The 27,214-nt window shown below is 44.8% G+C and overlaps 1 protein-coding gene across 1 annotated transcript; it reads right to left on the reverse strand.

Moving 5' to 3' along the window:
• Positions 1-16,885: 16,885 nt before the first annotated feature.
• On the reverse strand, positions 16,886-25,754 carry CIMAP1C (ciliary microtubule associated protein 1C). Its single transcript, XM_087878201.1, has 5 exons — positions 25,490-25,754; positions 23,497-23,675; positions 21,379-21,489; positions 19,218-19,331; positions 16,886-17,769 (listed from the first exon to the last, which is right to left on the reverse strand). The coding sequence occupies exons 2-5, from the start codon at positions 23,624-23,626 to the stop codon at positions 17,291-17,293; spliced, it is 834 nt and encodes a 277-aa protein (XP_087734327.1). The 5' UTR covers positions 23,627-23,675; positions 25,490-25,754; the 3' UTR covers positions 16,886-17,290.
• Between the last annotated feature and the right edge of the window lie 1,460 nt (positions 25,755-27,214).

Genomic DNA, 27,214 nt, shown 5'->3' on the forward strand with positions numbered 1-27,214 from the left:
TTTCCTGATTTGCAATCAAGATAGAGCTTCTTCATTTCCAGGTCTGTAAAGCAATTACCCCAAAACACACCACAATTCACACTTTCTCCAAATGAAAAGAACAAGGTGGCCACATGGTCCCTGGACTCATAAAACCAGGGATATCTATAGTTCCTCATCCTTCGCAATTTCCAGATGTGGGGACTTCAAGTCCCAGAATACTCATCAAGGACCACATAGGTAGTGGTGGAATTCTGGGATCTGAAGCCCACTTACCTGGAAATGCTCAAGGTTGGGAGACACAGCCATACAGGATGGTCCAAAAAGTGAAGATGCAGCCACCATGGTGTGATAGAACCTCTACCTATTTTTTAATGCAGGTCATATTTGTTGCGGTAGCCCTTGCTTAGGATGTCAACCCTGAAGTGATCATGGTCGAGGCCATCTTGGAGGATTCAGGGCTGCCACATGACAACGGGTGGGGGGAAATAGTTAGGTGGGGTTTGTAGCCAAAGCAACAAAACTTTCCTGTGGGAACCCAAGGACATTCCCACAGGTGGCTGGCCAGAGGAGGACTGAAGTAACCCAGCAACCAGCCAGCTCCTGGATTGGACAGCGTGACCAGTGACTTGGGGGGGAAAGGGGAAACTTTTACTTTTAATTAGATTAAAGCCGTGGGGACTTTTAGAGTTGGCTTTCACCAGTTGTGCCAATATGATCTGCCCAATAAAACTGAGGAACCTGCCTGCCTCAGAGTTCTGGTTTCTGTGGGTGCGTTATTTGGAACCAGGGATGGGATCAGCTGGTTCGGACCAATTTGGGTGAACCGAATGCTAATTTTATATCTGGTTCACCGAACTGGTAGTTGCAAGGACTGGCTGGCCCCTCCCTTCCCAGGAGTCTCCATGTGGCCCATTTTGGATGCCAGGTAAGTGCAGGACCCACGTGGAGGCTCTGGGAGGGAGAAAAACAAGCCTCCCAAAAGTTCTGGAAGTCCAGAAATGGGCCCGTTTCCAGCCTCCGAAGGGCCTCCAGAGCCCAGGGGAGGCTATTTTCACCCAGCTGGAGGCTCGAGGAAAGCCTCCAGAGCCTGGGGAGGGTGAAAACACCATTCCCTCCACTGTGGATGCAGGAGGCTGAGTAGGCCATGCCCACCATGGCCACACCCACCCAGCAACCAGGCAGAGAACCGGTTGCTAAAATTTTTGAATCCCAACCCTGCTTGGAACGCTGACATAGGATTTTATTAGGAAGAAAAGGACTTTCGCCCCGGAAGGCAGAATTATAGGAAGGTATAGAGAGACGCCCCCTTCTTTCTCCTTTTTCATTGTGGAAGCCAAGAGAGGCTTTTCATTCCTGAAGTGTCCCATCCATCGCCTCTCACTGTAACTATTGTGGCATCCCTGTGGGATCCAGCTTTACAATGCACTGACATTTTCATTCTTTGTACTTTGTCTAAAAGGTCACTCATTTCTTTTTTAGTTGTGTGTTATTATGGGGGGGTTTTTTTGGAAGGGGCACGTAGACACCAACAAAAAAACCAGTAATAAATCTTTCAAAGATTGTAATTGTCTACTCTGGAACCCCCTCTTAGAGAGAAAAAACTACACTGCTCAAAAAAATAAAGGGAACACAAGCAGAAGACATCCGAGATCTGAATGAATGAAATAGCCTTATTAAATACTTTGTTCGTTACATACAGTAGTTTTGTGTTCCCTTTAGTTGTTTGAGCAGTGTATAAACTACTGTATGTTAAGAACAAAGTATTTAATGAGAGACTCTATGGTGGGGGAACTGGACTTCCGGTCAGCTCCAGAATTGAACAGGGGGGAGGGGGGCTTCCGGTTAGGACCTTTGTGGCTCTTTGAGTGTTTAAGGTTGCCGACCTCTGCCCTAACCCATTCTTCCAATTCTGGATTGATGCAATGACAGAATAAACCCGTTCTTAGCACGTGGGGCATCCCTTTTTAATTCAGCATCTTTCCTCCACTTCAGAAGGATGGCTGTGAAATGATTCTGTCTGTCAACAGCAGAAGGAGGGCATCAATGGCCAAAGCATCACCTTGGCATGCTTCAACAAGCTCTCGAGGTGAGGCGAAAGGACAGGCATCTGACAGCTCTTACAAACACTTGGCACCTCTCTTCCCATTGTCAAGGGCCTGAAAGAAATCATTTAAGTGATATTTGTTTGTTCTGCCTTAGCGAGCTCGCTTCTCATTTTTTCAATCAGGCCGTTTCTGCTTTTATTCCATCATGCTCAACCGGTCTGGCTCCCATTCGCAGCCAGAGGTGTCTTTGCTGCAAAGGTACAGCACCAAGGGCCACCGGAGTTGCTCGTTTGCACATGATGCTTGCATAGATGTGCTGCAGCCCTGCAAGCCTAAGCAAATTGAAAAACCAAGAGGCAGTCAGAATGGATTGCTCTGAGAATCGTCGCTGGGAACGGCAGGAGACATTAAGTTCCTGGTCCTCACGGTGACTGCAGAAATACAGGTTGGGGCAGTGGTGGAATTCCAATTTTTTTATTACCGGTTCTGTGGGCGTGGCTTGGTGGGCATGGCAGGGGAAGGGTCCTGCAAAATCTCCATTCCATCTCCACTCCAGGGAAGGATACTGTAATATCTTCATTCCCACCCCACTCCTGCGGGAAGGATACTGGAAAATTCCCATTCCCTCCCCACTCCAGGGGAAGGATACTGTAATATCTTCATTCCCACCCCACTCCTGCGGGAAGGATACTGCAAAATCTCCATTCCCACCCCACTCCAGGGAAGGATACTGCAAAATCTCCATTCCATCCCCACTCCAGGGAAGGATACTGCAAAATCTCCATTCCCACCCCACTCCAGGGAAGGATACTGCAAAATTCCCATCCCCTCCCCACTCCAGGGGAAGGATACTGTAATATCTTCATTCCCCCCCCCCACTCCTGCGGGAAGGATACTGCAAAATCTCCATTCCCACCCCACTCTGGGGCCAGCCAGAGGTGGTATTTGCCGGTTCTCTGACCTGCTCAAAGTTTCCACTACCGGTTCTCCAGAACCTGTCAGAACCTGCTGGATTTCACCTCTGGGTTGGGGAGACCTCACATTGAAGCAAAAAATAAAAGGCCAGATTTCCTCTGGGGTGAGGGGTTTCCTCGCTTCTCTTATCCAGAATCTGGATTCAAAATATGATGGTGCCCCAAATGGTCCTCGTTCTGAATTTGGAGATTCCATGAAAATGTATCTTGTTCGATGGAGGAAAGGTTTTATTGATTATTGTTATGGTGGATGACACAACCAGCCAGATGTTTAGATTGCATTTTGCTTTTTTTTTTTTTTTTGTCCGTCTGTTGAATCCTTCCCAGCACCTGGGATAGGCAGAGATTGTTATTCAAAGGTCTCATCGTAGGATGTAAGCTGTTCCAAGTCAAGCTGCCTTTTGCAATTGACTGATGGGGATTTTGTCAATGCCAATGATGTTCAACTGCTTCTCCAGATGTTTTGGGATTGTACCAAGGTGTCTATTACTGTTGATACTATTTTTTCCTTTCTTTTGTCCTAGACATTACACTTTTATTTTATTTTATTTTAATTTTTTTGTATATTTGTTCTATTTGCAGATCTTCATATTTTGGGATTCCCCCCCCCCCCGTTTTTTTTCTCTTCTCCTGTCTCCAGGTACTGCCACATGCACTATCCAGACTCTTTTGTCTTTCTTAGTGACAATTGTTATTATTATTGCATTTAGTTCACTCCTGTTGAAGAGACTGGATAAATCTCCTCGATGGGAACAGCGAGATCATTTTGCTTCCGATCCAGGACATGTTTTTTGCTCATTTCTAAGCCCCTTTTTATTTGGTTTGCAATTTTTTTTTTTTATTAAAACTCCCTCTTGCAAATCTGCCAGCCTGGCCTCTTCATTAAATGTCCACTTTTATATGCATCGCATCCTCGAATCCAAATTCTTCAAATTGGATGCCTTTTCGATGCATTTATTTTTAGCCGGGATTGGCAGAAATGCAAACCTTGAAAGACTGGGGGGACTGGGGTACAATTCTGCAAATCCAAATGAAACTGGCCACTTTTTTTTTTTTTAATTGCCCCCAGCACAAAACCCAGAAACAAGTCAACTTCTGAAAGACACGATTCTAATCATCTACAGATATTAGAGCAGGAGGCCGTAGAGAACATCTCAACCGCGTTGGTCTTGCATAGTGACGGTCTCTGGAATAAATATGCCAATACCCTTCACTCTTGGAGGATCCTTCACTCTTGAGTCCTAGCTCCTCCCAAGGAGCATTGTAACCAGTTAAGTCCTGCAAGTTCTCCTTTTTGCGGCTCCTTTCACCAGAGAGAAGATGCAGTTGGGTTTTTAAAACACCTGGCTCAGTGCCTCCAGCAACTACCAGCAGTAATTCTGTGCCACCCCCTTCCAGATTCTTGGAATCTACAATCTTTTGTTTTTGTGTTCTTGCAAAAGAAGAGCAAGAGGAAGACAAACCGATAATTAAGTTTCTTTAGAAAGCATTTTTGCATCTGGACATCCATTGTCATGAACAAGCTTATCAGAAGCCGTTCCTTGATCTCCAAGCAGCCTCCATGTTCCTAATTGCTAATTATTATTATTATTAGCATGATTACAGGATCCTTTGTTTCTCCATTACACATTCAGAACAATCTCGAGGAAAACACAGCAACAGAAAGGAGTCCTCAGAATTAGGATTTAGTTGTGCGACTGAATAGGCAGCAGGAATAGGGGTACCTGATATTGTACATTTTGTAAAGTCCCAAGAAAATCCAAGAAGAGAACACATATTGTCAAGACTTCTAAGTTTGGGTGGAAGGTATAAATAAATATAGGCCAGCTTTGTGCCAAGACCGTCACTTCTTTTTTAGGTTAATGCATTTCTTCTATTTTTGGCAACAGCCTGCAAGTGATAAGTGTTCCATTAGAGTAGTGAGCACATCATGAAAAAACTCATCTTACTCCATGTAGCCTTCCCTGCTCCTCCAACATCACCTCCAGCCAATATTTCTAGACCCAATCTTCTTCTCTTCAGATGTTGAGAGAGTTAGGAAAGTCTGGATGGTCGCCAGATGTCAGCAAAGGAATATCTAAAGCCAGGTTGGGTTGGCCTATATTTTCCCTATATTTCCATGTGTCCTTTCAACTCATTTGCGTCCAAGTGGCCTCAGCTCTGGGCCTCCATAGATAGCTTCATTGATTGCTGTTTCACTTTGCATGATGGTTTCTCCTCCTACATTTGCTTTGCATGATGGTTTCTTCTCCTACGTTCGCTTTGCATGGTGGGTCTTCTACTTTCACTTTGTGTGGTGGTTCTTGTTCTACTTTGTATGGTGGTTTCTCCTCCTACTTTCACTTTGCATGATGGTTTCTCCTCCTACTTTTGCTTTGCATGGTGATTTCGCTTCCAACTTTCAGTTTGCATGGTGGTTTCTCCTCCTACTTTTGCTTTGCATGGTGATTTCGCTTCCAACTTTCAGTTTGCATGGTGGTTTCTCCTCCTACTTTTGCTTTGCATGGTGATTTCGCTTCCAACTTTCAGTTTGCATGGTGGTTTCTCCTCCTACTTTCAGTTTGCATGGTGGTTTCTCCTCCTACTTTCAGTTTGCATGATAGTTCTCCTCCTACTTTTGCTTCGCATGATGGTTTCTCCTCCTATTTTTCACTTTGCATGGCGGTTCTTGTCCTACTTTCACTTTGAATGGTGATTCTCTTCCTACCTTCAGAGCAATTCTGGTTGCTGGGTCAAACCTTTCTCTCTCGCCCCAATCATGCAAAAGCTCGAAAGCATTATGGGAAATGAAACAGAAATGCTGGGGCCAGACAAGACTTCCATACCCAAGGGAGGACCTTCCAGAATCCAAGAGAAGATATGTGTTGGGTGAGAGGAGATGTTGTTCTCCATGTTTCTGCTTGGAGTAGACCCTGGGGGCTTCCTCCCCAGTGGGCAGCTGACTAATGACAATGACACAGCCACCATAAAATGTTCTGGCAATGAGATTTTCTTGGCTGTCACTGCACTCTGGAAATAGCTTTATTTCTACCTACTGCCAGCTGACAGGTCTCCCCAAAGACTCCCCAGAGTTCTAGCAGAGCTGAGATGGCACAGCCTCTTCTGGGGTGGAGAGGACAAGCATGACTTTGGAAGGTCTCTGGGGTGAGGAAGCTGCCAGCCTGAATGACACTTTTAATATTACACTTATTATCGGTGGCACATCAAGGGCAGTTCAAGTACTGCTGTTTTCTGGACCATTTCCATCCTATATGTTGCCAGTCTTCCCATCTGAGGGGTGTCTGGCATCAGCCGGGTTTGGTTTTCATGAAAGAAGAGGAAGAGGAAGGGCAGCACTATTTCCAGAAGGACCAGCCCATTTTCATTTCTGCCATATATAGGGTAGTCCTCGACTTACGACCATAGTTGATCGCAGACTTTCTGTTACTAAGCAAGACAGTTGTTAAAGGAGTCACTGCAGTTGCTAATGGCAATAGCACTCAGACTTATATACCGCTTCACGGTGCTTTACAGTCCCTCTCTAAGTAGTTTAAAGAGTCAGCCTATTTTCCCCAACAATCTGGGTCCTCAATTTCCCGACCTTGGAAGGATGGAAGGCTGAGTCAACTTTGAGCCATTCAGGATCACACTGCTGACAGTAGGCAGAGTTAGCCTGCAATGCTGCATTCTAACTACAAGGAAGGAAGGAAGGAAGGAAGGAAGGAAGGAAGGAAGGAAGGAAGGAAGGAAGGAAGGAAGGGAAGGCTGAGTTAACCCTAAGCCTGATGAGATTCAAACTGCCAAATTGCAGGCAGCCGGCAGTCAGCAGAAGTAGCCTGCAGTACCGCACTCTAACCACTGTGCCACTACGGCGCATAACTTAAGTTAGGAACATGGTTGTGAAGTGAATTCCCCATTGACTTTGCTTGTCAGAAGGTCACAAAAAATGATCACATGATCCCCAGGACACCAAATCGTTATAAATATGCATGTCCAAATTTTGCTCATGTGACCATGGGGATACTGCAACGGTCATAAATTTGAAAAAAGGTCATTTTTTTCAGTGCCATTGTGGCTTTGAATGGTCCGTAAATTGACTGTTTTTAAGTCAAGAACTATCTGTATTTCTCTTGCAACCAGGTCTCCAAATCATCAATGCATTTCTTCTCAGAGAGCTGCAAAAGGCTATGCATGCATTCTTCAGTAAAAAATCTTTTATTGGTGTATTAAAATTATTGGCCACCCATCTTCCCACACGTAACTCTGGGCAGCCTGCACTATTAAAAGGATAAAGCTATACAAAAGTTATATGCAATGAGAGTAAAATACTTTAAAAATATAAATATTCAACTCTAACCATAAGATAAGGAGTGAGGGAGAGAGTAGGATGAGCAAGGAGGAAAACTGTTATTTCTTTGAGAGAGTTGTTTTTAAAAACACATTTCTGGGTCAAGTTGGATTTAATTAAGATGTACATAAGAGAAGTCGGCATAGGGAAAAAAAAAACACATGCGAGAAGCAGCAATGAGACAAACTCAGATTAAAGTAATAGATTAATTATCAAGTCAGTTGCACGCAGTACATTGGACTTCGCTCCGTAGCAAAATACGTGACTTAAAATACCGACTTAGCTCACGTTGTATAGAAATATAACAGACAAAATAGATTTAAGAAATATATAAAATTGCAGGAAAGTCACCTTGTGGCAAGATGAGCTGGAAATAAATAAAATACAAATAATAAAAGGGGTACAAAATCTGTCTCGTAGCTAGTACAGGTAGTCCTCGATTTACAACCACTCATTTAGTTACAACGGCACTGAAAAAAAGGGATTTAGGACTGTGTTTCACACTTACGACCGTTGCAGAATCCCTGTGCTCACATAATCCAAATTTGGATGCTTGGCAACTGATTCATATTTATGATGGTGGCAATGTTCCCAGGGTCTGGTGTGATTCCCCCTTTGGTGACCTTCAGATAAACAAGGTGGAATGGGAAGCCAGATTCATTTAACGACCATGTGACTAACTTAACAATTGCAACAACTCCCTTAACAACAGTGGCAAGAAAATTTGTGAAGGGGGGCAAAAACTCACTTAACGAATGTTTCATCTAGCAACGTAAATTTTGGGCTCAAATTGTGGTCATAAATCAAGGACTACCCGTACATCAGTTCCCTTTTAAACACATGCACACACTTTGCTGAGAAATTGAACAGAATGGCATCAGCTGTAGCTCAATGCAGTTTCCATCCAGACCAAATTTCTACTGGGTGACATCTCCCTTTCTACCATCATGGCTAAGCCCTACTTTAACCCAAGTTTTGCACTCAAGTCAGAAGCACCGAGGCGCTTTTCATGCCCCTGGCATGAGCTGGAGCGAAGGACGGGAACTCAACCCTGCCCCACGGGTCTCGAACGTGGGCTTGCTAACCTCCAAACCAGCTTCTTAATCATGTGAGCCACCCTGCTGCTGGAAACAGATCATTCTGGAGAACATCAAACTACATGGTCACTAAAAGTTGACACCAGCCTACTCAATCAATCAAGGGAACGATCCACCTGGAAAAGGTGAAAGGAAGGAGTAGATGAGAATGAGGGATGGATAGACTCCGTTACTAAAGTGATAGATACACTATGGGAAGACCAGGATGGAGATTCCTTGAGTCTCCGTGCTCCTTTCAACCCCATAAATTGAGAACATTTCCATTGGTGCCCATTAAAAAGAAAACAACTAGCAAAATGGAGCATCAATCAGTGGATTTTCCTCACATCTTAGTCGCCCCTGAATCAAGTTTCCCTTCAAAACAGAGTTGGAGTACAATGGGGTGAACTTTCTACCCATGAGCCACCAAATTGGTCGGAGCAGAGAAATTGAGCATGCAGACAGTAAGCTGGCTTTCTATAACCTTTTCCAAGAAGCCGTTCAGATGAGGCCTGGATCCCCTCACCCACCCTCCAAGGCTGGACCTCTCCCCGTCTAACTAATTTCCCCCACCGCCATGATGAATAGCTCTGTCAACAGAGTGACAACTTTCTAATCTGCTCAAAGACAGATGGGCTCCCTCTGAGGAGAGGGAAAACTCACCAATGAAGCTTGAGCAGGACTGAGAAGAAAACAATGAGGTGGAGAATTGGGCTGGGGGAAAAAGAGAGAGAGAGAGAGAGAAATGGGAAGGGGGGAATGACAGGATGTTTTTTTTGAGCTTCTCACAAACCTTAGCTTTCTACTTTCAATTAAAACTCAGGTGTTGCTTAAAGGTGGGCCGTTGAAGAAGGTGGAAACTGAGATGGTAATCTGAACATCTACTAGGAGATGTGTCCTCCCTTTGTGGCTTCTCCTCCTGTCTTCCACGGGCACACAATCACAATCACAGGCACAGAGACAGAGACACAGCCGCACACACCCTGCCACCAGATAATTGGCTACTCCTCTGTGTCACAAGATGCAGATAAATAGTTGTATTTCGGATGATGAATTCTAGCTGCTAGCGTTATCCACCGTTCTGGCTTGTCTTGTCTGGTGCCTAAAATAGTTAAGCAGTTTTGAAAAATGAGGAGGATTCTCAGGGTTCTTCCAAGGTTCTCAGTGCCACAGTTGCCAAGGGGTTGTGTGTAATGAATGGAAGAGGAGGAGGAGGAGGAGGAGGAAAGGAGGGAGGGATGGACGGAGGGAATGAGAGGGAGGGAGGGAGGGAGGAAGAAAGGAAATGGGAAGGAGAGGTAGGAAGGGAAGGAGGGAGGAAGGAAGGAAATGGGAATAGGAATGACAGGGAGGAAGGGAGGAAGGGAGGAAGGAAGGGAATGGGAATGAGAGGCAGGAAGGGAAGGAGGGAGGGAGGAAGGAAATAGGAATGGGAATGAGAGGAGAGAGGGAGGGAGAAAGGAAGAAAAGAAGGAAGGAAGGAAATGGGAATGAGAGGCAGGAAGGGAAGGAGGGTGGAAGGAAGGGAATGGGAATGGGAATGAGAGGGAGAGAGGGAGGAAGGAAGGAAGAAAATAAGGATGGAAGGAAATGGGAATGACAGGCAGGAAGGGAAGGAGGGAGGAAGGAAGTAAATGGGAATAAGAGGGAGGAAATGGGAATAAGAGGGAGGGAGGGAGGAAGGAAATGGGAATAAGAGGGAGGGAGGAAGGAAATGGGAATGGGAGGGAGGGAAGGAGGGAGGGAGGGAGGGAGGGAAGGAAGGAAGAAAGGAAGGAAGGAAGGAGAAAGGGAAGGGATTGAGATTTCTGGGAGTTGAAGTCCACCCATCATAAAGTTGCTACGGCTGAGAAACGCTACATTAGAAAAATCCTGGTGGACAAAACCCAACGCAATTCACCTAATCCGACACAGATGCATCCATTGAACCCGGCTATCCAATCCTGGCATCCGGATATATTGGACTACACCTTGTAGGAAGCTTGGTTGAATTCAGAATCGGAATCACACCGCCCAGACTTGGCGGCCAGACCTGTGCTCCTCCTTCACAGGAATGGTCACGGCCCAACGGAGGATCATACCAGACTTGATAGTCACGTCCTCTTGAATTTTAATCTGTGAGACCAAAATCAAATTCTGGGCCATCCAGGAACAGCAACCAGTTTTCCCTCCCCAAATGATAACCCTATTTATCATTGTGATTCATTTCTAAAGCCCAGCTTTCAATTGCTGATGCTTTGCCGTATCTCGATCCTTTTTCCCTCCTGTGTTCTGTGGTTTTCGGCAGGAACAGCTTCCCTGCAGATCCAGATGTGTAGATATTAAGGCCCAGTTTGTACAAGCCTCTTTAGTATCTGATGATGTTGGCAATTAAGCAAAGGCTGACAACAAGCATGTCATAATAACCACCAAAGTTCCCACACCACAGCGAGGGCCCTTCTAATTACTACTAAATCAACTGCTGATCCAAACCTATTTTTACCCTGTTCCCGTTTCAGTTCGAGGGAGCAGACGTGGCTTTTGATGTCTTTTCCCCCCCTCAAGGAGAAGAAAAATTCTGCAAGGCTGAAAAAAATTTTCGGAGCCGAGGAGAGGAAAGGGAGGTTTCAAACCAAGGCACTTTTCAGCCATACCTCCAGTGAGTCCTGAGTCCATCCATTAGGAAGTCCATGTGAAGTGACATCAAACAGCTCGCAATCCCTCTGCCTTAATGTATCACTAATTAATGAGAGCTGGAATATACATTACCTAATTTCTAGGATTCTGCAATTTAACTCTCTTCCCCCCCCCCCCCCCCACTGGCATTAAACCTGATTAATGAGATCTTGTTTGCTTGGTTTTGTAGGACCATCATCCTCAAAGTCCTTCTCATGGGTAGAAGATGAGGCTTGCAATATGCGTTCCTATCTCCAGAACTCAACCGCTTTAAGAAGAGATTGGACAACGATTAGCCTGAAATGGTCTAGGGCAATTTTGGCAAACCTTTTCGACACTGAGTGCCGTAACGAAAGCGCTCGTGTGGGGAAGCATTATAAACTGGAAGAGCAGCTCCCCGGCATGCATATGCGTGTCGGGAACCTGAGCTTCTGGTTTCTGGTGCATATATGTACATGTAAACCAGCTGGCTGGTGCACATGTGCATGCCATAACCCAGAAGAGCAATGGGCAACAGCTGGCATGCCCAGAGAGATGGCTCTGCATGCCACTTGCGGCACACATGCCATAGGTTCACCAACACGAGTCTAGGGCAGGGGTGGGCAATTGTGAAACTTTTACAACTTGTGGACTTCAACTCCCAGAATTCCTGAGATAGCTTGGCTGTCTCAGGAATTCTGGGAGTTGAAGTCCACAAGTTGTAAAAGAGCCACAATTGCCCACCCCTTGGTCTAGGGTCTCCTCCTTGAGCAGTGGGTTGGACTAGAAAACCTCCAAGGTCCATTCCAACACTGTCGTTCTGTTAAGTCTGCAACCTCCTTGGCTTCTCATGCTTCGGTTGAAACCCAGGGACAGAAGAATTCCTCTCAGGGAATTCTTGTGTTGTTTTCAGATCAAGAAAGAGGGACAACCAGGGGTGATGGTACATAGCCAGTTCAATCTAGGAGTGTCACATTCTTTCTAAAATGTCTGTCCCAGATAGAGATGGAGCAGTTCAACTTGATTGCATGGCCAACACTCAACTGCTCAAGGACCTCTGATGGTCACCATCCTGATCTGGAGTAAGAGGCAGGATCTGAGATAGCCCAGGGCACCGACCTAGCCCCGTTGTGTTGTGGCCCGCTGGCGGCCAGTAGAGCTGGCAGCAGAGTCGGACAGTGAGGAGGTTGGGGAGGAGCATGAGCTAGTTCTGGAGGCTGGGGAAAGCTCGGCGAGGGCTTTGTGTCAGAGGCAGAGAGGGAGCTAGACAGCAGTGAGGTAGAGGAACAGCTGGAGCCTGTTCTCAGTGTGCGCATGCACAGAGCTGCCAGGAGACAAGAACAACTAAGAAAGCAGGGTCGACTTGGAAGTAAAGCCACACCTTGGAGATTGGCCCCTCCCAAACAAAAGAGGAACGAATGCAGGAAACAATTCGTTCATTCGGTCATTTGAAGAGCGGAAACTTCTGTTCGTGACTCTAAGAGACTCTGTGCCAAGTTTTGCCTTGCCCTGCGTTTGGAAACTAGTTATCTGGCAGCTTTCCAAGCGAGATAAGGTTTGTGTTGATAAACATTCCTCTGGAAGACTGTTTGCCAAGCCTTGCTGACTGCGAGTGAAAGGAATTCACAGTCATGTAAATAAAAGGGGTTTGGCCGGGACCAAGACTCTGCTTCACGCTTTTGAAGGAAGCCAAGGTCAGAATACAGTGCTGTTGTGGTGGCCTCCATGATGGTTGCCACCATCTTCCTGCTTCTCCTCGAGCAACTGCAATTGGAAGACTCAGCCTGAGTCTGTTTCTGGTCAGTAGGAAAAACAGCTGGTGCTTCCTCTCTTTCTCCTCCAGATTTTTCTTATCCTGCTACCCCTAAGCCTCTAGCAGCTCCTTCAGCCATCTCCTCAACAGCCCTGCTTTACAATAGCTTGCATTATGATGAAATTCTGCAGGGTTAATCAAGCCAATCACGACTCGAATCATCGATTTGATTCAGCGAAGTGATCCGATTTGATTGACTGTTCATCTTAGGCATTCAAATTAAACCATCAAGTTGATTTCATTTGAATTCTGAATTGATTTCCCCCCCCCCCCAAAAAAAATAGGCTGCTTTGGCCCACGGATAAAAAGTGGGCCAATCACTCCACTCAATCCAATTCAATCCGACACTTTAAACTGACTTTCTGATCTGGAGAATTGGAGCAGAACAGTGACGCAGCCAGGGGTGAAATCCAGCAGGTTCTGACAGTTCGGGAGAACCGGTAGCAGAAATTTTGAGTAGTTTGGAGAATCGGCAAATGCCACCTCTGGCTGGCTCCAGAGTGGGGTGGGAATGGAGATTTTGCAGTATCCTTCCCCTGCCACGCCCACCAAGCCACACTCACCAAGCCACACCACGCCCACCAAGCCATGCCCACAGAACCAGTAGTAAAAAAAATTTGGATTTCACCACTGGATGCAGCCCAATCACCTTTGAATCAAATCTCCAAATACCATACTTACACAGCCCTCCTTAAAACCCAGGGCTATAAAGCAAATCCTCAGTTTTATCTGTAAACACAAAAATAGCAGAGCAGATGGAATTCTAGAGAAGCTGATTTGGGGAAGAGGTTCTCCTTGACTCCATGGATGGCAGGAGAACGCCGGTGCGTGGCAATGCGTGCTAATTTAGGGTGTAACTCCTAAATCCTCTCCAGAGGTGGCCTAATGCCAAACCAGCAGTCGCAAAGCTGACTTTGGGGAAGTTGTGATGGGCGTGGAAGGGAAACTAAGGTTAAGATTGCCCATTCATAACCTTGAGCCGTGATGGCGAACCTGTGGCATGCGTGCCAGAAGTGGCACGCAGTGCCCTCTCCGATGGCACGCGAGCCATCACGCCCGTTCAGCGCTGCACATTCGCACGTATCTCCCACTGGCCAGCTGGTCTTTGGGTCTCTGCTGCGCATTCATGGGGGTTGGGGGGCATGCGTGGGGGCCGTGCACACATGAGCGGGAGGGCAGGGTGCATACGCAGGGGCTGTGTGCGCATTGCATTTTGGGGGTTCTGGCGCGTGCACACGCTTTGGGTACTCAGTTTGGAAAAGATCAGCTATCATTGCCCTTGAGTGTCCTCTAAGTTATTCAACCATTAGTTACGTATTCAACTCTTATTGTAGCATGAAGACAGCAACAGCTGGATAATGCTAATTATTAGCGAGAAAATATCCATGGAGATTCTAAGTCACCCAGATCATGGTTGTCTCAAAAATGGGGTTTTTTTTCCCCCCCAAAAGGCAACTGGACTATGTTTTTTCCTTGAGGAAGAAGACATTTCGCTTCTTACCCAAGAAGCTTCATCAGTTCTGGTGAGAAAATGATCAGAGAGAACTCAAGGCCAACCGTATGAGAGAAGGAAGCAACATTGATGTTTAGAGTGGAGATCTGGCACGTTGTATTTTGACCAGTTCATTCCAATCTGCTTCCAAAAACTCTTCTTCCTTCTTCTTTTTCTTCACCAGATGGTCAATAGCCACCAGATCCACATCAGAGGAAAATGATAGTTCCTCTAACAACTTGTGGCTTTTGAACATGGCTGACATCCTCATCAGTTGCATAACTATTGAGGATAAAACTACAAAGTCTTCCAAAGGGAACAGAGTCCAACAACATCTGGTCTGTATATTTAGTAGGATTTTTTCTTTCTTTCTTTCTTGTAATTATAGTATTGCTTCATTTAGGAACAGTTTCAAAGTCTTTTTTTTTTTCCGAAGTGTATTTTGCAACAAAGTTCAGTACAATATTATACAGAGTAAGGGTGTGCAATCCACTGAAAATCCATCCTTCAGTTGTCTTCTCCTTCTCCTTCTTCATCGTCATTGTCTTTTCCACCAACTGATAATGCACAGTTCTCTGTTCATTTTTCTAAGGGATGTAAGATTATTTAAGATTGATAAATAGGTGATAGACAGACAGGGAGACAGAAATATGAGTATGCATGTCTACATATACCATGTTTCCCCGAAAATAAGACCCTGTCTTATATTTTTTTGAACCCCGAAATAAACGTTTGGCCTTATTTTCGGGGAGGTCTTATTATTTTGGGGTGCGTGGAGCAAGATGGGGCTCCTCTTGCTGTCTTACCTGATTTCCAGATCTGTGTTTAAATATTTTCAGGGAGGCCTTATTTTCGGGGGGAGGCTTATTTTAGTGCATGCACTCAAAAGCCCAATTGGGCTTATTAGCAGGGGAGGTCTTATTTTCGGGGAAAGAGTGTATTATGCAACTAAGCCCAATTTGTGGTTTTCAATTTCTCAGCAATCAAGACTCATGATGGTGAATAAGCACCCTGTAAAGTTCACCGAAGGCACACACATTTATGGAGTTTATTTCCTAAGTGTAACACTTTATCTGGCACACTTAAATGCATCTTCTGTACTTGCGAACTGGCTGTTACACCTTCCCTAATGTGTGCAGGATTTGAATATTCCAAACATTCTCATAAATGTACAAGCTTGAGGTGTTGCACGACAAAGCTTTTCACGCAGGCTTGAAAATATGCTTTATGGAATAGAGAGACCTTGCATTTCTAGAGTCCTGGGTATCCGAAGGAAAGAAGCTGGGAGCTTGGAGAAGTAACATATCAGTTGGAAAGTTCAAGGCAGAAGGAAAATATATTCGGTGAAAGTCTTTAACGAAAAGCCGGGTTGACTTACAGCAGTGGTGAAATCCAATTTTTTTTACTACTGGTTCTGTGGCTTGGTGGGCGTGGCAGGGGAAGGATACTGCAAAATCTCCATTCCCACCCCACTCTGGGGCCAGCCAGAGGTGGTATTTGCCGGTTCTCCAAACTACTCAAAATTTCCGCTACCGGTTCGCCGAACTGCTCAGAATTTCCACTACCGGTTCTCCAGAACCTGTCAGAACCTGCTGGATTTCACCCCTGATTTACATGAAGGAAGAGAAGGAAGAACATGTTGGAAGGTCCAGGGGTGACCTTCTTCCTCTTCCCTAGGACAAGGAGACATTTCAGGAATGGGGACACAGAAAGTCTAATCTCAATTATGTTTAATGTTATTGTCATAACAATACAGGCATCTAAAAAGATCCAGAACCAGGTGAGCATTTCAGAACATGATTCTGGATCCTTTTCCAATAGTCATCTGGAGAGTGAGTCCACCCACTCCAATTCTGAATTAAATTAAAGATATCTTAGCTACATGAATTTCACCCATGGAGGGGTTGACGAACGGGTGACACCAGATGGGTCTGCATGGAACATAAATAACTAAAGAATAAGGTTGGCTTGGAACACTGTGTGGTGTGCAGTCCTTTCTTTCTGGATTTGCCTTTCTGAGCAATCTCAGAATAAATACTAGCCCATCCCTTTACTTTGGGGAGTCTATATCCAGAGGCTCTGCTTTCTCCTTATTTCCTGTTGGGTTGCTATCACCTACAAAAGGTAGAGATTCAATGGAGACATTCCAGATTTAGTCCAAAATCATAAGTCGAGGGTGCCATCTTCTGGAGAAGGTCTGTAAACCTACCACTAAACTTCATATTGTATATTCCTTGGTGTTGCGTCTAACTTGCTGAACTACAGTTCCCAAGAGGCCAAGGCAACTTGGCCAATGGTGTGGGATGCTAGGAAATGTAGTCCAGCATCATCTTGTAGTTCAACTTTTTGGACCTGCAGATAACCCCAAGTGAAGATTCCTACTGAACTGAATTCCAACTGTATTGATGGCAGAGCTTCAAGGTGAAATAATTCAATCAAATCTCTGGATTACTGTAAATAATCAAATTACTTTCCCAAAACGGACAGCAGGATCCAAGGCCCAGGAGAACTTCTGCATCAAAGAAAGTGTACTGTGGACATATTGTCTATAAATTATTTTATTGTACTTTAAGCAACCACAGAAAAAGGACAATTCGTCTCCCTTTTCTTCAGAAACCTTTTCCAAACATAAATCCATGGGGAAGAGTAAACCATAGATAAAAACACTTTCTTGAAAAAACATTATCAGGAGATTCCAGAAGGCGAGGAAGAAGTCAGGAAGGACTTGGCCAGGTTTTTCCGAAAGAGAACTTTGGTTCCATGGACTCAAAAAAATGACCTGTAGCCCCAACTGAGCCACCATCCATCCACAACTTCTTAAAGCACACTCTCTCCTCACACTGCCCACCTGCTGGCTTGAACCTAGTGGAGGAAGCTCTCCCAAGACAAGACCTTTGGCAGCTGAACCTCACTGAAGATCATCTGGTCTTCCAGTTGTGGTCCACGCTCACTCTTGGATGAGGCAAACCGTAGGTGTGCCATGGGAATATTCAGAATGGCGAACGCCCAGACTGAAGCATGGAGCTCTGGGCTTGTGGATGGTAACCTGTTCTGGGCTATAGTCCAGAGGGCCCGGAGTATGTTCCTTGCTCGAAGGAATTAACCTTTGAGATAGCGTATAGGATGGTTGATGTCGCAAGTAAACGTCTGGCTCTGGAATAGTGTAGGCGGCTGGACCAGGCCCTTTTCTCACCATATAATCTCGTCCGGGAGCAATGGATCTGATTGACGGGCAGGGAGCTGCCCTTTTATTGGGCACCTTGGGGCCCAGGGTCTCAGGCAATGCATATTTGTTGGGAGCCGGAGTTGGGTTGTTCAGCCAATAGGGCGTTCTTGCACCGATGGTATACGCGGGAGCATTTGGTTCATCAATGGGATGCAATTTCTCCACGGGATACTCATTCGGAGAAGGAGTTGTCACTATATCTAGGAAGGCCAGAGAATATCATTACCGGCAATGAGTCTAGCAGTATTAATCAGTGGAACAACTTGCCTCCAGAAGTTGTGGGTGCTACAACATTGGAGGTTTTTAAGAAGAGATCGGACAACCATTTGTCTGAAATGGTGTAGGGTTTCCTGCCTAAGCAGGGGGTTGGACTAGATGACCTCCAAGGTCCCTTCCAGCTCTGTTATTCTACTCTAGTCTATATGCAAAGTGGATTTATGCCAGGTTCTAAGCACCTCTAAAAACTAACACCAACTAAGCATACCATGTTGGGTAAATGCATCTGGTCAGTCTTAGAATAGAATAGAATAGAATGGAATGGAGTGGAGTGGAGTGGAGTGGAGTGGAGTGGAGTGGAGTAGAGTAGAGTAGAATAGAATAGAATAGAATAGAATAGAATAGAATAGAATAGAATAGAATAGAATAGAATAGAATAGAATAGAAAAATAGAATGGAATGGAATGGAATGGAATGGAGTGGAGTGGAGTGGAGTGGAGTAGAGTAGAGTAGAGTAGAGTAGAGTAGAGTAGAGTAGAGTAGAGTAGAGTAGAATAGAATAGAATAGAATAGAATAGAATAGAATAGAATAGAATAGAATAGAATATTTATTTATTTATTTATTTATTTATTTATTTATTTATTGGTTCAATTTATATGCCGCCCTTCTCTGGAGACTCAGGACAGCTTACAATGCGTTAAGCAATAGCCTTCATAATTTTTGTATATATTCTATAGAATAGAATAGAATAGAATAGAATAGAATAGAATAGAATAGAAATGTATAGAGTAGAATAGACTAGGAATAGAATAAAAGTTCTGTCACTTTAAATGTACACTAATCAGCATACATTAAAATGAAACTTTGTGGCGTTCAGCTCTCAAAAAAGGTCATCGTTATGCATCTATCCACATACACGCACATATATGACACAGAAACATCACAGTCTAGTTCAAATTTATACATATACATGGGGTGGGAGCGGGGACGAATCTTGCGAATTTACAATTCAGAATTTACAATTCAGAATGTATAGGTTCTCCTGCTTGAGCAGGGGGTCAGACTAGATGACCTCCAAGGTTCCTCCCAAATCCTGCCATCCCATTTAAAAGAACTAGCCTAGTTCCTGTAAAACATGTTGGTCTTTCTGCTGGAACTAGTAAGGAGACACCATATCAAGGAGGCCAAAGAAAGTGCATATGTGATTCCCCATCTTGAATATGGTGGGGGTCTTTTTCAGAACCCTTGGAAAATACCATATCAAGAACTTAAGTATCTTTTCGTCCCATTCATAGTTTCTAAGAGTGACCACCAAGCTGCTTCCCTTTGACTGGGAAAAGCTTCATTTCATTCTCAGGAACCTTTTCGTCCCCATAGCTCCACCCCATCCGCCAATCGTTCCAATGGAAGCACCTACAACTTGCAACTTACTTGTGCTCTTTCCTCGCTGTTGCATGAAGAATGACACCGGCCTCCATATCCCTAAGCGGGAAACGCTAGGATCCACATAGTAACAAGGTCCAGGGCTTTCCAGAACCATGATTGCTTGCAAAGGAAAGAAGAATGGTCTTGTGAAGTCAAAACTGGCTTTCTGGATTACATCATGTGGTTGGTTTTTTTTATATTGTTTTTTTTTTTAATTTGATTTATATGCCGCCCTTCTCCGGAGACTCAGGGCAGCTTACAGTGCGTTAAGCAATAGCCTTCATACTTTTGTATATTTTATACAAAGTCAGCTTATTGCCCCCACAACTGGGTCCTCAATTTACCTATCTTAGAAAGGATGGAAGGCTGAGTCAACCTTGAGCCTGTCAAGATTCGAACTTACTTTAATTGCAGACAGCAGGTGTTAAATCACAGTGCTTAGTCTGCAGAGCTATCCAGGCTCTAATGGATAGAGGTTCCAGGTTCTAATGACCATCCATTTATCTAGCTACCAAAATGCTTGAGGTGGCAAGAAGGGCCACTTCCCAAATAAACTGGTCACCGTCTTTCAGGAGGTAATTAACTTCTAGCTGAGCTTCTGGTCCTAAAATTGCCAATTCAGGAAACGAATGAATCAAAACGGGCCTTTATGAGTCCTCTGCTCAGGAAGGGAAACCACTCAGTCCACTAAATTCCCAGCAGGTGGCCGTCCAACCTTTTTATCAACTTCTAGGGAGGAGAATCCAGCATTCTTCCAGCCCTTTAGAGAGTCTGCTGTAATAAACTCTCAGCTGGACTTTTATTTTTGCAACGGCTTCGGGAAAATAGCCGTTGCTAAGTCATCCAAAGATATGGAACACATCGCTTTAATATTATACCATCTTAGCTTCTTACTCGGTTGCCAAGCCCAAACTCAAAGTTTTGATGGAATGAACATGGACTGCTTTCACACACATATGTGTGAATATATATGTATATGTATATACGTACTCACTTTTGTTGCCAGCAGTTTAGATATTAATGACTGGGTGTTAAGTTATTTTGAGGGGACAGCACTTTTACAGTGTTATACAAGCTGTATACTCACTATTTTACATTGTAGCCAAGTGTATATATATGCAGCCCAAGTTTGAATCCAAGTAGGGGTATGGCTAGCTGATGAGAGCTAAATAGCTTGAAATTGATCTATACTAGTCTCTTTATTTCTTTATCAGTGAAATATAAATTTGGTATATCTATCTATCTATCTATCTATCTATCTATCTATCTATCTATCTATCTATCTATCTATCTATCTATCTATCCAGGAACTGCAGGTCCTGTCAACCCATAGCATTAGTCAAGCTAAGAATTGTTGATGAGAACTAAAGTTCAACAGGTAGAGAAGCCACAGACTGATCATCCTTACTTTAGATCAGGGATTTTCAAACCTGGCAACTTTCCAAACCTGGCAACTTTAGATCAGAGGTCTCCAAACCTGGCAACTTTAAGACAGGTTGGCTAAGGAATTCCGGAGTTGAAGTCTGTAAGTCTTAATGTTGCAAAGTTTGGAGACCCCTGATTTAAATGAACTCAGAAATTTTTCTCCAGGTTTTCAGCCATAATACAAGAGTTGCTTTTGAATCAGGCCACTTCAATCACAACCTCATTACATTGAGAATGTCTTCTGAAGAAGCCCCAACAGAGTTCTCTACCGTGTCCTTAAGACCTCATTTTCTCTAAAGCGTTGAAAAAGGTCATTTAGAACAGTGAATTGTGTCATTGAGCTGATTTGATTCAGGATTAGCTGAAGATTCTGTTGGAAATACACAGGATAGGAAGGTTTAATATTGTTTGTTTGCTTCCAGACTCGGTCTTATAAACCTCCAAAGTCCTACTTTGATTTTTGCTATGAAGGTGAGAATAACAGAATTTAGCTTTTATCCTTCCTGGGCCATTACTCCTGTTCAGACTTTTTAAAAAAGGAACAGAGGAGTTTTGATCATAAATCTCCTGAGTTCTGTTCATTTTGGACCTGAAAATATGGTAGGTCTCAGGAATACAAATTGCACAATACAGTAACGTTTTCTGGGTATGGTGATTAGAACACATGCATTCGTGATTAGCATGTATCCATAAGAATCCTTGATGAGTTTCTTCAGGATCCAGAATCCCTTTCCCTGCTTACTTTTTGGGCTGGACTTCACACGCATGGTATAAGCTGGCTCAGCATACTTAGTGCAGTCGTGATTCTTAATGCCAGTACAAGGACATCGGTTATACTTCCCAGGTCCTGGACCTGAAATGGGATCAAAACCAACATGGACTCACAAGTAGAGAACCAGAGGAAGCTTCCCTTAGAAACGCAACAGGACAGGTGGAGTAACACTCAAAGTCTTGCCAGAAAAGCAACAGGACTTTGTCTGGCCATTCTTTCTTGGGAGCATTAATCATCTGGTCATCCAAGTTCTGTAGTGAACATTTCCCTTTTCCTGCAAGCTCAATTTTGGCAAGATTACTAGGCAATATGTATCTCGTTGGGTCATCGTTTTGGAGGTATTTCCTTACCTAAATAAAGAAACAGAATGACCAAAGATGGGCTAAAAACCCAGGAATGACTTCCCGCTGGCTTCCCCATTGAGTTTCCTTGTGAGAATCTAGCAGGAAGCATTGTCAATCTCCCCTTCCCCTTCCCCATCCCCATCGCTTTCCTCTTCCGCTTCCCCTTACTTCTCCTTCCTTCCTTCTTTCCTTTCTCTATATTTCTTTCTCTCTCCCACTTCTCCCTTCCTCTTCCTTCCTTCCTTCCTTTCTCTATATTTCTTTCTCTCTCCCACTTCTCCCTTCCCCTTCCTTCCTTCCTTTCTCTATATTTCTTTCTCTCTCCCACTTCTCCCTTCCCCTTCCTTCCCTCCTTCCTTCCTTCCTTCCTCTCTGTTTCTTTCTCTCTCCCACTTCTCCCTTCCCCTTCCTTCCTTCCTTTCTCTATATTTCTTTCTCTCTCCCACTTCTCCCTTCCCTTTCCTTCCTTCCTTCCTTCCTTCCTTCCTCTATATTTCTTTCTCTCTCCCACTTCTCCCTTCCCCTTCCTTCCCTCCTTCCTTCCTTCCTTCCTCTCTGTTTCTTTCTCTCTCCCACTTCTCCCTTCCCCTTCCTTCCTTCCTTTCTCTATATTTCTTTCTCTCTCCCACTTCTCCCTTCCCCTTCCTTCCTTCCTTCCTTCCTTCCTTCCTTCCTTCCTCTATATTTCTTTCTCTCTCCCACTTCTCCCTTCCCCTTCCTTCCCTCCTTCCTTCCTTCCTTCCTCTCTGTTTCTTTCTCTTTCCCACTTGTCCCTTCCCTTCCTTCTTCCCTTCCCTTCCCACCAGACAGGTAAGTGACTGCTGCTGGATGGGGCAGGAAGTGAGGGATTGCATGAGTGGCTGGGAAATTGTCCCAAAATGTTGTAAATGAAGATCACGTGACCACAGCAGCAGCAGCCAGTAGCATTGAAACAGCCACAACTTCCCCAAGTGTCCTTCCCTTAGGAGTCATGGGTCCCGGATTGTGGCTGCATTCTGTAAATTAGCCCCATCTGAGGTAACTTGATTCAAAATTTGTTGCCCTATGATGCACTGTTTTCCCCCAGTTAAAAGTCACCATGAGAGTCTTCTATTACTCTGTTCCAGAAGATGATAACTCCTTTCCTTTTCCTGTTCTACGTTTTCTAGTAGTCTCACCCTATAATTCTGAGCTGGGCAGATGAGGTGAATGGACAAATAAAGCAGTGGGCTAGACTGGATCCAATGGCTGAAGGCTGATAATTCTCTATTTGTGGAGGCATCAAGAAGAATAAAAATAGAGTAGAGTAGAGTAGAGTAGAGTAGAGTAGAGTAGAGTAGAGTAGAGTAGAGTAGAGTAGAGTAGAGTAAGAAATAATAGAAATGGAATAGAAATAAACAGAAATAATAGGAATAGGAATAGGAATAGGAATAGGAATAGGAATAGGAATGGAATGGAATGGAATGGAATGGAATGGAATGGAATGGAATAAAGAATAGAATAGAATAGAATAGAATAGAATAGAATAGAATAGAATAGAATAGAATAGAATAGAATAGAATAGAATAGTTTATTGTTACTTTTAATGTACACTAATCGGCATACATTAAAATACGATGACATAGCATACATGCAGCTCTCAAAGGGTCTCCATCTCTAATATAAACATAAACGCGATAAGAAGCAAAGAGACCCTTCTTTCCTGATCATTGGAAATACTCTTTGTATCTGGGCATCGTTCCTTTCCCCCTGGCACCCAACTCACCTTTATATTTGGCACTGATTAAGGCGTACTTTTTCTGGCTTACTGGTGCTCTGGCTGGATTTGGAGAGGAACCGGGTTTGATGAAGTAAGAAACTTTCTCAGCGGGTTTTTTCAGTGCAGAGGTTGCCATTGGAATAACAATGCTACGCTCTGTGAGGAGGAATGCACCACTAAGTTCCCTATGCATAAAATAAAATTGAAATGACTTCAGGAAATGCAGATCTGGAACCCCGGGAGCTGGGATCAGGGCCGAAGGGATCAACAAAGGCAAGATTGCACCCACAGGGCTCTTTGATCAAATCTCCACCCAACCCAAAAAGGTAGGACTTCCTTAACCATGCTCTTGACTCCCCCTCCTCCAAGTAATTGCTTTAGTTCATTACAAGATGCAAATCTTTCATTATAAGCTACAGATACGAGTGCTGGGCCCAGTGGTATCAGCCAGTAATTGTTTAGACTAGGGAAGTTTAAATACATTGAAGATAAGTTCAGATAAATGGATGATAAATTTAGATAAGAAGAAGGAGGTTACATCAGTGTTGAGTATAATTTCAAATATGTGAATATACATGGTGGTAGGGAAAGGAAGGGAATGGAAGGAAAAGAAGGGGAGGGGAGGGAAGGGAAGGGAGGGAAGGGAAGGGAAGGGAAGGGAAGGGAAGGGAAGGGAAGGAAAGGAAAGGAAAGGAAAGAAGGAAGAAAGGAGGAAGGGAGGGAGGGAGGAAGGAAGGAGGAAGGGAGGGAGGGAGGGAGGGAGGGAGGGAGGGAGGAAGGAAGGAAGGAAGGAAGGAAGTTTGGAAAAGTAGGTATTTGACTTCTCCCTTTTTTATTCTCCAACCAATTTGTACTTGAAGTATTGTATATATGTTTCACGGATGTTCTTCACTGTTCTGCTCATCCTGCAGATGTCCCTGTTCCTAGCAGCCTAAGACAAACCCACCGCATCCTCTCTCTCTCTCTCCCTCCCTCCCTCCCTCCTCCCTCCCTCCCTCCCTCCCTCTCTCTCTCTCTCTCTCTCTCTCTCTTGTCTAAAAACATGGCCAGATGAAAGCAGCCATCATGGCCATCCAAGAGACAGCTCTGACAGGAATCCAGAGGGATATTTCTCACTTGGGAACATCAAACATCCTCCTGCCTCGGGATCACAAGAGTCCACTCAGAATTCAACAATGGAAATTGTTGCCATCACAGGAGCTGACAGATCCCCAAACAGATGGATGCAAGCATTTTTTTAAAAAAATCAGTCTTCTGGTCCTCTTTCTTTTCAGGAAGAATGGATGGAGGGAGGAAGGGGGAGAGGAAGAGGGAGAATGGAAGGAAGGAAGGAAGGAAGGAAGGAAGGAAGGAAGGAAGGAAGGAAGGAAGGAGAGAAGGAGAGGGAGAGGGAGAGAGAGAGGGAAAGGGAGAGGGGAAGGAAGGAAGAAAGGAGAGGGAGAGGGGAAGGAAGGAAGGAAGGAAGGAGAGGGAGTGGGAGTGGGAGTGGGAGAGGGGAAGGAAGGAAGGAAGGAAGGAAGGAAGGAAGGAAAGAAAGAAAGAAAGAAGGAAGGAAGGAAGGAGAGAAGGAGAGGAAGAGGGAGAGAGAGGGGGGAAAGGGAGAGGGAGAGGGAAAGGAAGGAAGGAAGGAGAGGGAGTGGGAGTGGGAGTGGGAGAGGGGAAGGAAGGAAGGAAGGAAAGAAAGAAAGAAGGAAGGAAGGAAGGAGAGAAGGAGAGGAAGAGGGAGAGAGAGGGGGAAAGGGAGAGGGAGAGGGAAAGGAAGGAAGGAAGGAGAGGGAGTGGGAGTGGGAAAGGGGAAGGAAGGAAGGAAGGAAGGAAGGAAGGAAGGAAGGAAGGACAGTGCCAAATATAAAAAGTGGACATTTATTTTTATCTTGACAACCCAGTGAGCAAAGAACCCCTTCCAAGCCATCTTGACCTACCCAACCTTGACCGAAAATTCAACCGGCTTGAAGCTGGCCAAGGCTGGGTAGAGAGATCCCCGGGAAACCCAACAGACCTTGTGGCTTGCGCTATGGAAGAAGCCAGATGGTTCTTGTCCTTAATGGGGAATGAACCTGGGGTGGTTCTTATGACAACCAATTAAAATCCCCGCTTTTTGCTTCAATAGTGTTACTCGGCTGTGGCAGCTTTTCGGCTTAGCTGGGAGGTGAAGCAGGCGGTCGATTGAAAAGAAATCACTTCTGAAGCATCTTTCCGGCCCCTTCCCCTGGACCCACACGCCCACCAGCTGCCTGGTGGAACATCAACAGTTCCTCCTCTCCACATTGGCTGCCTGGTTGCTAAGGCAACAGCGATGCAGGCTGGAAGGCTGACTTGTTTATTTTCATTTTGCTATGGTTCTGGCAGAATACGGCCAAAACTGGCCTGCATCGGAGGCTCCTGGCTGGGCTTCCTCCTTGCAATGAACAAGAGCTCTGGAGGCTTCATCTTGGGGGCAAACCTGGTCCTTGAATAGCCCCAGTTATTTTCATTCCTTCCAAAAGAGGTTTCTCTCTCTCTCTTTAGTCTTCTTCTTGAAGCGCTCTAGATGTTCATCCAGGTGTTGGGTGGCATGGCTTAGATCTTCTTTTATTGAAATGAGAGAGGCGGCCTTGAGTTCGGTTTCTGCAATATTCCAAGAGGAACAGACAGAGGTCAAGGCAAGCAAGCCACACAAGAAAGCTTAACATTGCAGGATCCAATCCAGGTCGGTCACCGAGACCAGAGGTTTAATCTTCCGGGTTTTCAGTGTCGTACTGGAGTTCATCCTCAGAGAACATCCGTCAGATTGGACCAGGGGTGAAATTTATTTACCTTCGCTACCAGTTCGCAAATGTGAGCGTGCCCGCCTCCTCCATGCATGCTCAGAACCTTCTGTGCATGCAAGGAGCCTTCTGTGCATGCGCAGAGGGTAAAAAACCAGACGTAATTACATCTGGGCGGGTGGGCAGAGCCTCCCACCACCGGTGCTACCAGTTTGCCTGTGCCAGATAGAACCGGCTGAATTTCACCACTGGATTAATCCCAGATTGGATCCTGCAACATTATCCTGGGACACGTATATTTGTCTTCATTTAGAAATAGAAATAGAATAACAGAGTTGGAAGGGGCCTTGGAGGTCTTCTAGTCCAACCCCCTGCTTAGGCAGGAAACCCTACACCACTTCAGACAAAGGGTTATCCAACATCTTCTTAAAAACTTCCAGTGTTGGGGCATTCACAACTTCTGGAGGCAAGATGTTCCACTGATGAATTCTTCTCACTGTCAGGAAATTTCTCCTTAGTTCTAAGTTGCTTCTCTCCTTGATTAGTTTCCACCCATTGCTTCCTGTTCTACCTTCAGGTGCATCATCATTTGTGATGCTTAATATTGTTTACAGCAGATGGTGGCGATCACAAGGAACCAATCCTTGCCATGAGATATGTGACTATCAGGTATCTTGACTGAAGGCTCCTATCGCACGTCCCATCGAAGCAGGAAATGGACATTCCAGGAAGCAAACATCACATGGAAACTCCAAGATGGACTCTGGAGCCCCGTTGTGGTGGACAATTTTTGCTTGAAGGCTTAGTAACCAGAAAACTGCACACCTTGAGAACATTTCCAACAACGATGGATCGGCCTGGTTTAAATATCCATTGCATTTTTGCAATAATAGCTCTGCCTTGCTGTGAAAACAGGAAGGGCAAAGAAATTGAGAGAGATGGAGAGGGAGGGATAAATAGACAGACAAAGACAGAGG

The sequence above is a fragment of the Pantherophis guttatus genome, chromosome 13 (genome assembly GCF_059756535.1).
Source record: "Pantherophis guttatus breed Tessera chromosome 13, ASM5975653v1, whole genome shotgun sequence".
NCBI classification, from domain to species: domain Eukaryota; kingdom Metazoa; phylum Chordata; class Lepidosauria; order Squamata; family Colubridae; genus Pantherophis; species Pantherophis guttatus.